Source organism: Phaenicophaeus curvirostris, chromosome 3 (genome assembly GCF_032191515.1).
Source record: "Phaenicophaeus curvirostris isolate KB17595 chromosome 3, BPBGC_Pcur_1.0, whole genome shotgun sequence".
Taxonomy (NCBI): domain Eukaryota; kingdom Metazoa; phylum Chordata; class Aves; order Cuculiformes; family Cuculidae; genus Phaenicophaeus; species Phaenicophaeus curvirostris.
The window spans coordinates 76,292,882-76,306,356 of record NC_091394.1 but is presented as its reverse complement, the minus strand read 5'-3'; the positions used below and the strand labels follow the sequence as shown (position 1 = coordinate 76,306,356).

The 13,475-nt window shown below is 54.5% G+C and overlaps 1 protein-coding gene across 3 annotated transcripts; it reads right to left on the bottom strand.

The window, feature by feature from the left end:
* Nucleotides 1-4,802: 4,802 nt before the first annotated feature.
* On the bottom strand, nucleotides 4,803-8,949 carry OSR2 (odd-skipped related transciption factor 2). 3 transcript variants are annotated; one of them, XM_069854421.1, is made up of 4 exons: nucleotides 8,803-8,949; nucleotides 5,981-6,691; nucleotides 5,724-5,823; nucleotides 4,803-5,282 (listed from the first exon to the last, which is right to left on the bottom strand). In XM_069854421.1, exons 2-4 carry the CDS (start codon nucleotides 6,634-6,636, stop codon nucleotides 5,100-5,102), a joined length of 939 nt encoding a protein of 312 aa, XP_069710522.1. In that variant the 5' UTR covers nucleotides 6,637-6,691; nucleotides 8,803-8,949; the 3' UTR covers nucleotides 4,803-5,099. The 3 variants fall into 3 exon arrangements, with proteins under 3 accessions (XP_069710522.1, XP_069710521.1, XP_069710523.1); XM_069854420.1 differs by having other exon boundaries at nucleotides 8,807-8,949; XM_069854422.1 differs by having other exon boundaries at nucleotides 4,803-5,200; nucleotides 8,807-8,947.
* Nucleotides 8,950-13,475: the final 4,526 nt, after the last annotated feature.

Sequence of the window (13,475 nt, the reverse complement as noted above, 5' to 3'; positions counted from 1 at the left end):
GTTTTTACTTCCTCTTACGCTTGAAAAAAGCAAAGCAATCAATCAATCAATCTCTTTCCCCTAGACAAATGAACAGGTCTCCAAATGCAGAAGATCCCTGACGAGCGTGCAGCGAGGGAGCCGCAGGTCAAAGCCCTGACAGAGGAGTGGGAGCCTCAGAGCGCTGCCTGCGGCCACCGCCGCCTTCACCAGCAGGTTTCCCGAGATCTGCACAGGCAGGGCGAAGTTTGCTCGGTGCAAAGTCAGAAGTCTGGGGAATTTCTGCAGAGACAGAAAGCCAAAAGAGCGGGGTTTGTAATCTCCCAGTTGCAGCCCTCAGCCCTGTGTGGCGATGGAGCCACTCTCTGGATCCTACGAGAATTTCAGGGAAGCAAAATTCCTGCTGCTCCCCTTTTCGTACCGAGAGGAGGCCGGAGGCAGATGGACCCCGAAGGTCTGGAGATTTGTTTTTCCATAATTACACCATTATAAATAGGAAAATAAAAATAATAAAAGCTTCTGTAACTAAGGAAGAAGAGAGAAGCTGTGAGGAGAGAAAGATACACCGGAAACACAGTACAATATTAATATAAAAACAACATATGCCTAAATCCTTGTGTAATGTAGCTTGGTAAACAAAGTCACTCTTCCACACGTGAAGGACTATCTGTACTTACATTATTGGGAGCACGGAGCGATTAGAACCTCTGAGCCACCAGTACAGCTTAGCTGACTACCTGCAAACTCAGTTTGAAATGGCGGGGCCAGTTCATCGATTTTTTGCTCACCTGGAACCATTGGCTCCTCTTGCCCTCCAGGAGGGCCGTGGATTTTAGGAGCTGCAGCACTGCTGCCAATAGCACTCCCACCCCAAGCAGCTGGGGCTGCCACTGGCCACCCGTGCCGGCGATCCAGGTCCTCTTGGGGACCACGCAGCTGGCTCTGTGCCAGACCTGGCATGCTTAAAATGATCTGGGGTGATGCCTCCTGAGTGCCATGTGGATGTGGCATCAATTAATTGAAACGGCAAGGAAGGACCGGCAGGGCATGAGAAGTACCAAGCAGGGAAAATGAGATCTGAGTTATTTAAAAGAGGGAGCTCGTATGGATCAGTGGCTGCAGAACAGATTAAGGCAACAAGTGGAAACTGGGAGGGTTCAAACAGGGAGAACCAAAAACTCTGAGGGAATCTGCTTAGGAAAAGACAGGTTGAAACACAGGGTGGGACGTGGGAAGGCAGAAAAGAAACAGGAAGAAGAAAGTTGGAAAAGAGTTGAGGGCAGAGTAGGCAGGAGTCAGATTGTATAGGATGAAGCTGGAGTGAAACAGCTCCTGAAGCAAACATCTAGAACGGTGAGAGGAAAAAAAAGAGAGAAAAAGGAAAGGAGAGTGTGTGTGTGTGTGTGTGTGTGTATGTGTATGGAAGTTCAATAAATATTGAATTTTCACATGTTTTACTCAAATGGCTTGGATTTATCCAAATAGTAGGACCCTTGGCACCAGCACTTAGACCCAGCCAGACAACCGCCAGCCCTGGGCTGCTGCTGGGCTGAGTCACATTTAGAGTCAGGCTGTGCCTGCTCCTGAGGTGGTACCGATACAAAGCTGGGCTTTGCCAGTAATTCTGCAGTGGCTTCAGGCGTGCTGGTCTGAAATAGCATGGTGTGCTGTTGCTACAGATGACCTCGTAATAAAACGTTCTGCACACGTAGATGGGCTGAGCCACCCTGCCTTCAGCTGCAGACAACATTTCAGCAACCAATATACAAAAAGCTCAGTTTGCAGGTGAACCTCAGAGGACTATGATTTTTTTAATCTGATTTGCCTCCGGAAAATGAAGATTACGGTCACAGCGTATGTTATTGTCTGCTGCTTTTTCTGCTTGGTACGTAGCACAGTTAGTCCTTCTCCCTGCTATCTTGCTGCAGCTGCTGCCTGTAACACAGCAAAAGGTGCAGAGTCAATAGCAGCAGCGCAGGCAGTGTGGAAAAAAAAAAAGGGGGAGGACAACAGGAGAGAGAGGAACGTGGGGAAGTGGCAGGCAGGTAGTTTGGGAAGCTCCAGGAAACGGCATAAGCGCAGAGTTGCGTGCTGGGAACGAGCTCCGGCGGAGAGGAGGATACTTCACAAACACAAACGGCAGTCACGGGGATATTAGTGTATTTAGTGTTTGCACTGTGAAAGTCAGGATGGCACTTTATGGCTATAAAAACCATAACCCTGCCCCAGAGAGAGTTTTACGGAACTTGTTTCTGTTCCCAACAGGTCCAATATGAACGAATTGTAAGTGTATTGTAACATGTTCTTTATAGCTCTCTTTGAAATTACCCAGGGAAGGATGATCTTCTTAGAAGCAAATGGAGCATGTCAGTGCCGTAGGCGAGTGTATTGGTAATAAGGAAAAATACTAAATCGTCCTCTGACATTTTAAGATGATAGCTACCGATTTAAATTTAAAAGACAGTCCAGGGACTAGCTGTTAGAGGTACTTGTCCCTGTCCCTCTTCTGCAATTTGGGCTCTGTTCTGGCCACTGAACTTTTGAAATTCTCAGAAGATAAATTTACAGTCTGCGTCTGCTCAGGGAGAAGATTATTAAACAAGCAACCCCAAACAATTAAATAAAACCTTAGCTATATGCAATTGTTTTAATTTAGTCCTTTGATATCGTTCATCTGATTAAGTTCTTTCCAAACAAACTGCACGTAGAGCTTGGCCTAGGAGAAGGAGAGTGAGCCCATATGCATCCTGACAGGGGTGTTTACTCGAATGGAGTTATCCCAGCCTCGCTGTGCGTACTTGGGCCTGAGAACAAGAAACCGGGGACGTGAAAGGTCCTGGGGACAGGAACTCGGAGAGCAATAAGGAGAGAGAAACTTAGAGGAAATAACCTACTGGGAAGAATGGGAACGCACCGGGAATAGAGAAATCAGTCGGACGGGAAGAAATTTGATAGCGAGAAGATGCCCACGGAGATGGAGTGAGACATGCCTGTGGAGAAAAGTTTGGAGAGGAGCAGTGTGCTGCCAACACAGGGGCGAGGATGATTCCCAGGGGTGCAGCCCCCCCAACAAGGGAAAAGGTGCAAGTCACGAGAGGGTGAAAAGGAAAAGAGCAGATGGTCCTTTAATAAACTTTGACTAGAGAAGATGTTCTTTAGCCAGCAGACCTGGCTGCAGAAACTGTGCATTCCCTCTCCATCTTGCTGGGCAGGAGCAGATGGAAAGAGAGGCTTTGACCACCAAAGAAATTTTGTCCGAGCTTAGACTGCCATGTCTGTCACATCAGTGGAAACCCACCCGGCTGCCTCAGCCCGGGGCAGAGCGGGGCTTGCTCAGGGTCCCTGGCCCTCGGTTGGACCCAGTAGCCCTCTGCAGGGGCAGCAGACAGCAATAACAAGCAGCCGCAGGAAGCTACGCAGCTCTTTCTGCACCGATGGCCGGACCACAGCCCGGGTGCTGCTGGTTTTGACTCACTACTCATTAACAGGGTTCAGGCAGTGTGATTCCCTGCCGCAGGACTACGAGCGTCAGGGACAGGGACACCGCAGTCACCCAAGCCGCGTCAGCATCTGCTCCCCGTAAGCCTGGTGGGACCATGGACAGGCCACCTGGGAGCCCTGGCACCCTCTCATGGGTGGGGCATGGGAATGAAGCCCTTCTCGCTGAGCTGGGTGTGCAGGACTTGCTCTCCCCCAGGACAGGGTTTTTCTGAGCCAGGGGAGAAGATTTCTCCATGCATTTCTGACCCGGGCCTTAGTCTGAGAGAGGCGTATGGCAGGTTGTGTGTCCCCTGCCAGGAAAAGAACTTTGGGGACCTCAGACTACACAAGATACAGCAGAGAGGGTCTCAGGGGCGGCAAGAGCAGCAGAGTGGCAGAAGAGGGTTGTACATCCAAACAGCCCTCAGGAAAAAGCCCCAGTGCTGGCATCAAGCCTTCCCGGAGGGGACCAGAGGGACTAGTAAGGTGCTTACAAGGGTGACAAGGTAGCAGACACCAAGCGTCCATGCCCCCACCCTGCTACCTGCATGGTGTGTGGATGCTCTGAGCGTGCAGCCTGTGGGATGAGATTTCTGGGCCGCCAAGGCTGGGGGCAGATATACAGGGACGGCAAGTGAAGAACAGAAGACAGGGAGCTGCCATGGGAGGACGAGGGTCTCTGCGGGAGCAGAACAACCCCTCTCATTGCCCCCCTCCATCCTTCCCCTCGGGGGTGCCCTGTGCGGGGCAGCGGGAGTGGATGGAGGGGGAGCAGCTGAGGGGCCCGTGGATGATCCATGGGGCAAGGGGCTGTATTTGCGCCTCACTGTTTGCTCCCAGAGCCGTCAGGAAAGAATCATCTTCTGCAGGATAAAGTCCTTGTCTCTGCGGGTGAACAGCCCGTGTCCAAAGTCTACTGCAATCTCCGCGAGAAGGATGACTTTTACAATACACGGGCTGATAGCAAATAAGTTACTAATAAGCCGCTTCGGCATAAGAACGGCTCTATGCATTATTTCCTAAGATCTGTTTATTTGAAAGTATTTTTTTCTCTCCTTTAAAATAAAAATATTTCGTTCGGGGACAAAAAAATAAAGTACAGAAGTTAATATTTAGACATTCGTATTATTAAGTAATAGAGCTATATACTCTCAAATAGGCGCTTTCATTTTTACTTAACAATAGATAACACAACAGCGACAGCGACACAGGCCAAAACAAAAGCGATCACCCAAATTGTTGTGACAGTACAATTACCCGGCTAGGAAATTTATTCAATACGCTTAACCGTTATATCGACACAGCACGGAAACGTTCAGAGAATAATACAAGAAGGCGGGAGGTATTTGGAAAAAAAAAAGAAAGATTTATTTCGAAATACACTTTTTTTTTTTTAAGAAATATTTTTTTTTCCCTCCCCGATTTGTCATCGACGCGCGTCCGACCCGACGACACGAAAACGAAGGAAGCAAACCGCGCTGCGCACAGGAGAAGCTCTAGAATGAGCCGCGGGCGGGGGGAGGGGGAGCGGTCGGAGAGGGGCCCGAGCCCGCAGTCCGCGCTCTCCGCGCGCGTCCGGCCGGGGCGCCCCGAGCCCCCGCGCAGTCCCGGGGCGAGAGGAGCGGCGGGTCCCGGCGGCGCTAGGGCTCCGGCCGCGGGGTGTGGGTCAGGCTGTGCCGCCGAAGATCGCAGTTTCGCCTGAACACTTTGCCGCACTGCTCGCAGTTGTAGGGCTTGATGTCTGTATGGGTAAGAAGGTGAGTTTTCAGGTTACTTCTCTGATTAAAGGTTCTTCCACATGTGGGGCATTTGTGTGGAGATTCCTGTTCAGATTTGAAGCAAGCAAAGGATTAATCCTTCACAAACCGCCCGGTCGCGCGTATCGCTAACTACTGTAAGCGCTTCTCCCTGTCGCGACGCACGGTTCGGGATGGGAATTCCCGGGGTCGGGCGCGAGCGAGGGCGGCCCCGGGCGGACGGGAGACCGGCCCCGTCCTGCCCCCCCGCCCCCCAATCCCCCCCCAGCGCTATTTCTCGGAGCTCGATCGGTGCCCGGGGCCGGGCAGGGCCGGAGCCCTCAACGAAACCCGCCTCCGAGCGGCGTCGCGGCCGAAACGGAGCGCGGGGATCGGTGGCCGCCGCCGAGCGCGTCCCCGCGGGGCCCCGTCCCGCCGCCGCTCCCCTCGGCCGGGCCGGCGCGGAGCCGCCGGAGCGTCCCCCCCGCCCCCGACCCAAGCCCGGCGGCAGCGGAGCGCGGGGCTCACCTGCATGTGGAGGGTTTTGTGGACCGCCAGGGTCCTGGACTGGCAGAAGCCCTTCCCGCACTCCTGGCACTTGAAGGGTTTCTCTTTGGAATGGATGTACCTGGAAAGGCAACCCGAGGGGTGAGCGGCGCCGCCGGGAGCGCGGGGACCCCCCGCTAACCCCCCGTCCCTCCTCCTGCCGCTCGGTCTGCGCGGAGCGGCCGCGGCGACTCGCGTGGAGGCGCGACGCCCCCGCTCCCCGGGCCGGGGTCGCTCACCGGTGGTCCCGCAGGTGGTCCTGCCGCCGGAAGGCCTTGTGGCAGATGTCGCAGGTGTAGGGCCGCTCGTCCGTGTGGGTGCGCTCGTGGATGAGCAGGTTGTAGGACTTGGTGAAGTGCCGCCCGCAGAACTTGCAGATGAACTCCTTTTTCGTCTTGGAGGGCAGGCGGCCGCGGGAAGGCTTCCTGTCCGGGGACAGCTTGCCGAGGCCCGACAGCGGCGAGGCCAGTCCGGGGCTCAGCTTGGCGAGCTCCCCCGCCTCGGGGGGATCCTCCTGCGTGGCGGCCGCGGCCAGGTTGGCAAAGTCAAAGCGGGGCCTGTCCTTGCGCAGGGCCGGGAGGACGTGGGCCACGGCCCCTTGCTTGGGGTGGAAGAGGTGGGCGGCGAAGGGCAGCGCGGGGAAGGAGAAGCGCGAGTCCACCAGGCCCTGGGCGGCCGCCACCTCGGCCAGGGCGGAGCGGGTGATTTCGTGCACGTTGGGGTAGCCCAGCGTCCAGTGGTTCATGTGCATGGTCTGCACGGCGCTCAGCCCGTACAGGCCCTGCAGCTGGTCCACGGCCGCGGGGAAGGTGTTCACAGCCTGCAGGAACGAGTAGTTGGTGAGCTGGAGCGACGGGTGCAGCGGGATGGGGGCCGGCAGCGCCTTGCTTCCCATCTTCCCGGGGCCGCGGACGGCGCCTCCGCCGGGATTCCGAGACGGGGAGAAAATCCTAGGAAGGAAGAGGCAGAAAAGAAGAGGGGGAGAAGAGAGTTTTACTGAGAGCAGCGTGGTCCGCTCCCGGTGCGCTGCCCCGGCGCGATCGCTGCCCCGGAGAAGGGAAAGCGGCAAAAAATAAACCCCAAAAACTCTAAAAAACCACAAAACACCCACAAAAAAAAAACCCAAACCAAAACAACAAAAAAGCGCACCAATTTAAAAAACATCACTCCCAGAAAAACCCAACCCCAATTAAATTAAAAAGGAGAAAACCCCAGCGCCGAGCCGACCCAAGACGCCACCGATTCGAATTAATGGAATCGTGGAAAAAAAACCAAAACAAAACAAAAACCAAGCAAAAAAAAGACAACAAAAAAACCAAAGCACACCCGGAGCGGGTCCGGGGCCGCCAGCACCGCGGGGTCCCCCCAGCCCCCTCCGAGCTCGGCCCCTCGCGGCTGAGCGGGGCGCTCGCCGAGGGCCGGGGGTGCAGCTCCCACCTCGGGCGCTTATTTTTCTTCCTTCAACGACAACTCATTTATCAAGATAACCGAGGGGAGAGGAAAGGAGCTCCCGCCTCGCACGCTCACCCCCCACCCAGCCCTCCGCGCCGCAGGTCCTCAATAAACCCCCTTCGCGCCGAGATCCCTTCCAGATGGCCGGGCAGCCGCACGGGGATCCCGCGGGCGGCCCCGAGGCCTCCCCGGCCCGGCGAGGGCTGAGCTGCCCCCAGCCCCGGCGGGACGAGCCCCCGCACCCCGCACGGGGGTTCGCCGGGGGGACCCCTCGGTTCATCCTAGAGCCGCGCGGGGGGAACCCCCTGCCCTCTCTTTTTTATTTTATTTTTTTTGTTGTTGTTGCTTCCACGACCCGGGAACGCGGCGTTTCTTTTTCCCAGCGGAGTGAGAGGAAGCGCCGGGCTCTCCCGGGGCCTGTAAACAAGCGGGAAGGCCGAGGGTGCCCCAGCGCTCCCGGCATTCGGGTGGCGGCACCGCCAACGCGTAGTTTCCGACTTAAAACAAGACACATTCCCCGCTAAAAAAACCTCCCGAACGACAACAAAAAGCAAGGACCCCCTGCGGGAGCGGGTCCTGCCCCTCGGGCCGCTCCGCCGGCACCGTCCGGCCTCCAGGTGGAAAGAAACTTTTCCGTATTTTTCCTGAAAATACCTTTCCTCCCTTCTCGTCGCAGCGCACCGGACTGGCCCTCCGGGAAAGAAACGCGGCAAGGAAGCCGGGGCCGAACCGCAGCGCTACCCGGCCCCGTTTTCGTTTTCCTCGGATCCCGCCTCCCCGGGGCTTCCGCGGCCGCTGCGCGGTTTCTCCCGTTCGCGATGGTATCGAGCCCCCGGACAGACCGATCAATACCGCCTATTCTTTGTGGCGACCTTTTATCCTTCTTTTTTTTTTTTTTTTCGGAGAGGGAGCTGGTTATATATAGACACTTATTTTTAAAGATGTCGTAGCGTGAGTTCCTATTCGCTTTCCGCCAGAAACCGACACGGAGGCAATAAAATCGCTTTTCGCTGCCTGCAGCCGCGGCTCCTGCCTCCATCCGTTCTGGATTCCCGACCCACCGGCTCCGGGCAAGGACCGAGGCGGCTACAGGATTTCTGCAGGGTTTTTCTCCTTTTACAGCCGCGTTTTGCAGCTACGGGATGGGGAGGGGGCTGGGTGGGTTTGTCACTGCAGGTCGCTCGTTTTCGTGTCGAAGAACCGAGTCCGAAAAACTATTCCGAGCATTTCAACGCGGAAACTTTTTAAACCGCCTCGTTGCCTTGAACCGCGGCACCTCTATTACTATTTATACGCGCGGGTAACTACCGAAAAAGAGCAGAAAGTGCCTTGGTGGGTGATTTTAAAGGCTCCTTCTAACGAGGCGCGGGGGGAAAATCAACCAAACCCGGATGTTACTTAAACCTTGGCGCTTCTTTTTCCCGTTCCGTTCAGAGATCTGAATGAAACGAAGCCCTGCGCCCCGACCCTCCCCGCCCCGAGGGTGCGTGTCCCGGGGCCGGGGCCAGCCCCGAGGGATCCCGCACTCCCCAAAACCGAGAAGGATTGGGGGGGGGGGGGGCAGCGAGCATAGAGCGAAGCCGGCGGTGATGGGGGAGAAGCCGCTCACCTACCGCAGCCGGCGGGGGCGAAGCCGAAGCGCCGTCACGGAGACATTGAGATCCGCGGCTCGGCGGCGCCGGGGCCCCGGCTGAAGCCGCCGCCGCCACCGCCGCCACCACCACCACCAGCAGCACCTTCCTTCGACCCCGGCGAGGCTCGGAGCGGGTCTGAGCCGCCCCCAGCCCGGTCCATCCCATTTCAGCGGCGAGTGGCGCGGGGGAGCCCGTCCCCGCCCCGCGCAAGCCCCCGCGCAGCCCCGCTCCGCCCCGACGGCACCGGGACCGCCCCCCGGCCCGGCCCGCCCCGCTGTTTACTTGTGTTTGGGTAGCAACTGGCTTTTAAAGGGGCCCTTCCCCTGTCACCTAAAGTGACTTTTCCCCTCCGAGGGAGCCCCCCCGGGCTGGGACGCGGCGGGGGGCGCGGGGAGCGCGCAAATCCCCGCGGACGCGGGGATTTGCGCGCTCCCCGCACCCCCCGCCGCGGGGACACACGCTGAAACACCTAAAACACCCCCAAAGCGAGCCCTCTCTGCCCTTTAACTCGTATTTAAGCAGCTTCGGAGGAGACCCGACGGGGAGGTCTCGCCGTGCGCGGTGACTAAGCGCGCAGAGTCCCCACCTGGGGACAGAGAAGAGTTTCGAGCGCACAATTTCCACAACAGTTTCGATTTATCACCGAGGACTTTGCCGCTAAATGCGGCCTCTGTGACCCCTCTTCAAATTCCCCGATTAAAGCGCCGTGTTAATTTTTTCGTCGCTGGTTGCGCGGAGCGAGTTTTTAGCTGGGACGTTATCGTGTTCCGTGCGCGACTGAAGCCGTAGGGATGGGGGGGGATTTATTGTATAACCTGGGTCGGAGATCGGAGGCTTTGGGGAGTATAAAAAGTGTTACAAGAAACGGCGTTTATAAACAGCTTTGAAAAATTTTCAAGGTCGAGCCTGCACCGGTTAATTCGAACCCGCGGGAGAGAAGAGGACACGGTGACGGTCGCGTCTAGATTTTCTTCTTCTTTTAGTATATAATAGAAAAAAAAATATCATTAAAGAAAGGGAAGAGGAGCCCGCAGAGGAAGGTTTGGAGGTGCCGCTCGGCTGCCGCCGGCCTCTCGGGCTGTTTTTTCGTTGCTTTCCCCGAAATCCCGCATCGAAAACGCCCTATTTTAAATCCCAGTCGCCCTAAATAAGTAGGATTTCTTCTCCTGAGCCGTGAGAACACCGAGGTTCAGGATTTCAGCACCGGCCGGGGAGAACCGCTTCTGCGCAAACATCATTTCTTGCTCTTTGCAGCAAGGAAAAAAAAACAACAAAAACAAAAAAATAACAAAAAAAACCAAAACAAAAAAAAATACCAAAACAAAACAGCACTTTCCGGGGGAGAAAAAAAAAAAAGCAATAATACTAAAGAAAACTAACCTACAATGAAAACTAAATAACAAAAAAGAACCCCAAAAGGACAACCACGCAACGAAAACGCCTGGGAACGGAGAGACAGGCAGCGGCAGCTCCGCAGCCCCGACCGGCGGGGCCCGGGGCCGTCGAGGGCTGCGGGCAGAGCCCTCGTTAAGCGGGGGACACAGGGGACACCCCCGGGTCTCTCCCCGCTCCCTTCCCGGGGCTCCCGGGCCGCGGTGCTGCAGCGCCCCCTGGGGGCCCCGCCGCGCCCCGCCCGCCCTGCCCGGTGCGTCCCGAGCGCTGGACTCCGTCCCGGGGAGCGGGGCGATCGGCGCTGTTTGTTCTCGCTGCGAGGAGCCGATGAAAGCGACGCGGCCTCGGGACAGACCTTGACCGGCCGTCCCGTCGGCGCGGAGGAGCCCGGGGGCCGCGGTCCCTCCCCGGGGCGAGGCGCGGGGCTCGGTCCCTTTACAACCAACCGGGGGGACGGAAACGTTCGGTGGGAGCCGGAGATGCACCGGGGGCTTATTTCGTTTGAATTATTTTTTTTTCCTAAAGAATTTTTTTTTCTCCCCTCGCTCCGGCACCTGATTCCGCTGGTGTTTCTCGGTGACTAAATCATCACTCAAGTTTATTGGGGTGGGATGGATGTTTTTTTGTTTTGTTTTAATATACCGGTGAGAAAATGCCAAGGTCTGACCGACAGGCTCGGGCATCGCCACCGAGGCGTCTCCCTCTCCCTTCCTCAGGCTCGGATCCCCCTAAAACATCACCACGATTAATTTCCACAGGAGAAGAAAACAATTAAAGCCTCCGCCACCTCTCGTTGCTCTCTGGTTGCGGATGTCGCGTTCTGGGGTGAGCCTACTCGCTAGGAAGACGGCAGCGTTCCTATGCTCATTCCAGCCTGCTGATCTCAGGGAAAACAGGGAGAAATAAATGGGGGTTATCTTTGATAAATGGAGTTTTCTAGCCTAAAGTATTCTGCTCCCTCCTATCAGCAGTGACATGTTTCTGTGGTGCCTGCAATGAGCGGTTGTCAAGACGTAAAGAAATACAGCGAGTTGTACCTTGTTACAGTTCATTTTGAGCAACCACTTGGCCAAAGTCTCTCCTGCCGACAGCGCTAGCGCTGAGACGCTGAGCAGGGCTGCTGCCCACAGCCACGGCCGGGAGCACACAGGCTCATCGCACACGAGATGGGCCCCATGCTCGTGGCTTTGTACCTCACCTCTGCCGGCCCCTGAGCTGTGCCGGGGGGCTGCAGGGGGTCCCCAGGCTGGCAGGCTTTGCTTACTTTCTGGCGGTGGTATTTTACCTCTCTGGGCAGATATGCCACGTAACAGGCCACGAGGTGGAGGTCAGTGGGGCTTCAGGGCTGCCTGCTTCATACGCTTCACTCCTGGGGAAAGGAGGATTTCTTCACTCCTGGGGAAAGGGGGATTTCAGGCACCAATGAAGTTCTGCAGCTGCCTCAGGCTGGAAGGATTGTGAAGTCTGCAGTCTCTGAGCCAACTGTTAGGAGGGAAATCTAAGAGAAATATTGTATAAAAGCAATAAATTGGTTTAAGAAACGCAGTTGTACGTTTGGTCACATGCCTCGTAACTCACCTAGGACATGAGAACTCCAAGGCAGCAGCGAATGGGGCTCATACATCTTGTCCTGTGGCATATGCTAAATAACTCCATTTCCTTTTAAGAACTTTTTATATCCCAGTGAATGAATCGATTTCCACAAATCAAGTTAATACTACGGAGTGAAAGTCAGCAAACAATAGAAAAGCTCAGAGCGTTTTTTTCCAGTTGTAAACATGCAGAATCCATATGGTCATTAGATACATCTGTGGGTTAAGCACTGATTTGTTTATGCAAGCCTGATGCTTACGATACTCTTAAACTAGGACTGTTCTGCTGAATATACGTATACTGTAATCCCCTTTTACCTACCCTCCGCATCTGTGTTTCCTGTTTTCAGCATGCATTCTTGATGTGTAAACTGTGGCGAGGGATATGTTATAAACCAGGATACTACAGAGCATTTCAGAGACTTTCATAGCATTACAAGCACTGTGCAAGCATATGCAAATCATCACTTACAGATGTGCACAATGTCTGTATTAATCTCTGCGTGTTTTTTCAGTTGTTTGTGGCATCTAATTCAAAGAAGAGGACAATAATGGATATTATGAAAAAGTACCAGTTGTTCCCAGGCAGACAACCCTAGGACGTCCAGATAAACCTTACAGGTGAAACATTGCACAAAGCCAGGGTCTTTCACAGTTAGGATATCAAAGATTCCTAAAATACAAGGGAATGGGAAAATTTACCATGGTAAGGCATTTGAAAACTCTTAGAGATGCTGCTAAGGCTGAATGCTACCCTGTAACTCTACTGAGTATGACCCAAAAAAGCACTTAAGCACATGCTTAAGTTCATCACTAGCTAGGGCAGTGTGTAAGCAGGTGTTTCAGCTTCTTTATACACCAAAGTCACCTGCTGAGTGTGTATTTTACCACTGGTTTAAAACAAAACTCAATCAGGGTCATTATTTTCAGATTGCCTTGTAAAAATAAACAAATGAATAAAAGCTTATAAGAAACCCAAGAACAGTTACCATTCTAGACAAGATTTTGCATCATGCCTGCCTTTTCCACGAGTTAAGTTGTTGGCACTCACTTGTCTTATGATCACCTTGTTTCTACCTTAAATGCTAGTGTTCCGCTCATCTTCTCCTGTTGCCACCTCATAGCACCACTCTGTGCACGGTCCTGTTGGGTGAAACGACCTTTGCTCCAACATGAAACTCATGGATGTGATGCTGATACACCTTGGAAACTTTTCAGAGTGGAACAGTTTGAATCCAGCTTGGGGCATGGGAAAGAAGAGCCCTTTTTCTGGGGCTTTTCATGGGAAAGAAGAGCCGTGAACTCTCCGCAGCCACTGTGGAGAAAGATCAGGACAAGATCATTCCACAGTAGAGAAAGGCTGCACAGTAAAGGCAGTGGCTGCAGACAGGAACAGATCAGTTCAAGAATGTACCTGAGCTGGGCAGGGACCAGTCAGAAGACTATCTGGTAAAGAATCAAATATTCTTATATCTTGCCTTCCCCTGCTCCCCTTTCCCCCTTTTCAGATGGCAGCATGCACACCCAGTGTGTTACGACAGTCTCTGGGTACTGCGAGCCAGCAGCGGACAGAAAGCATGTAAAATCCGGACAACCATGAGCTGAGACCCAGCAGCAGATTTCCACCTTCTTTGCTCATGATCTCTTGGTTTTTGTTCTGCCTG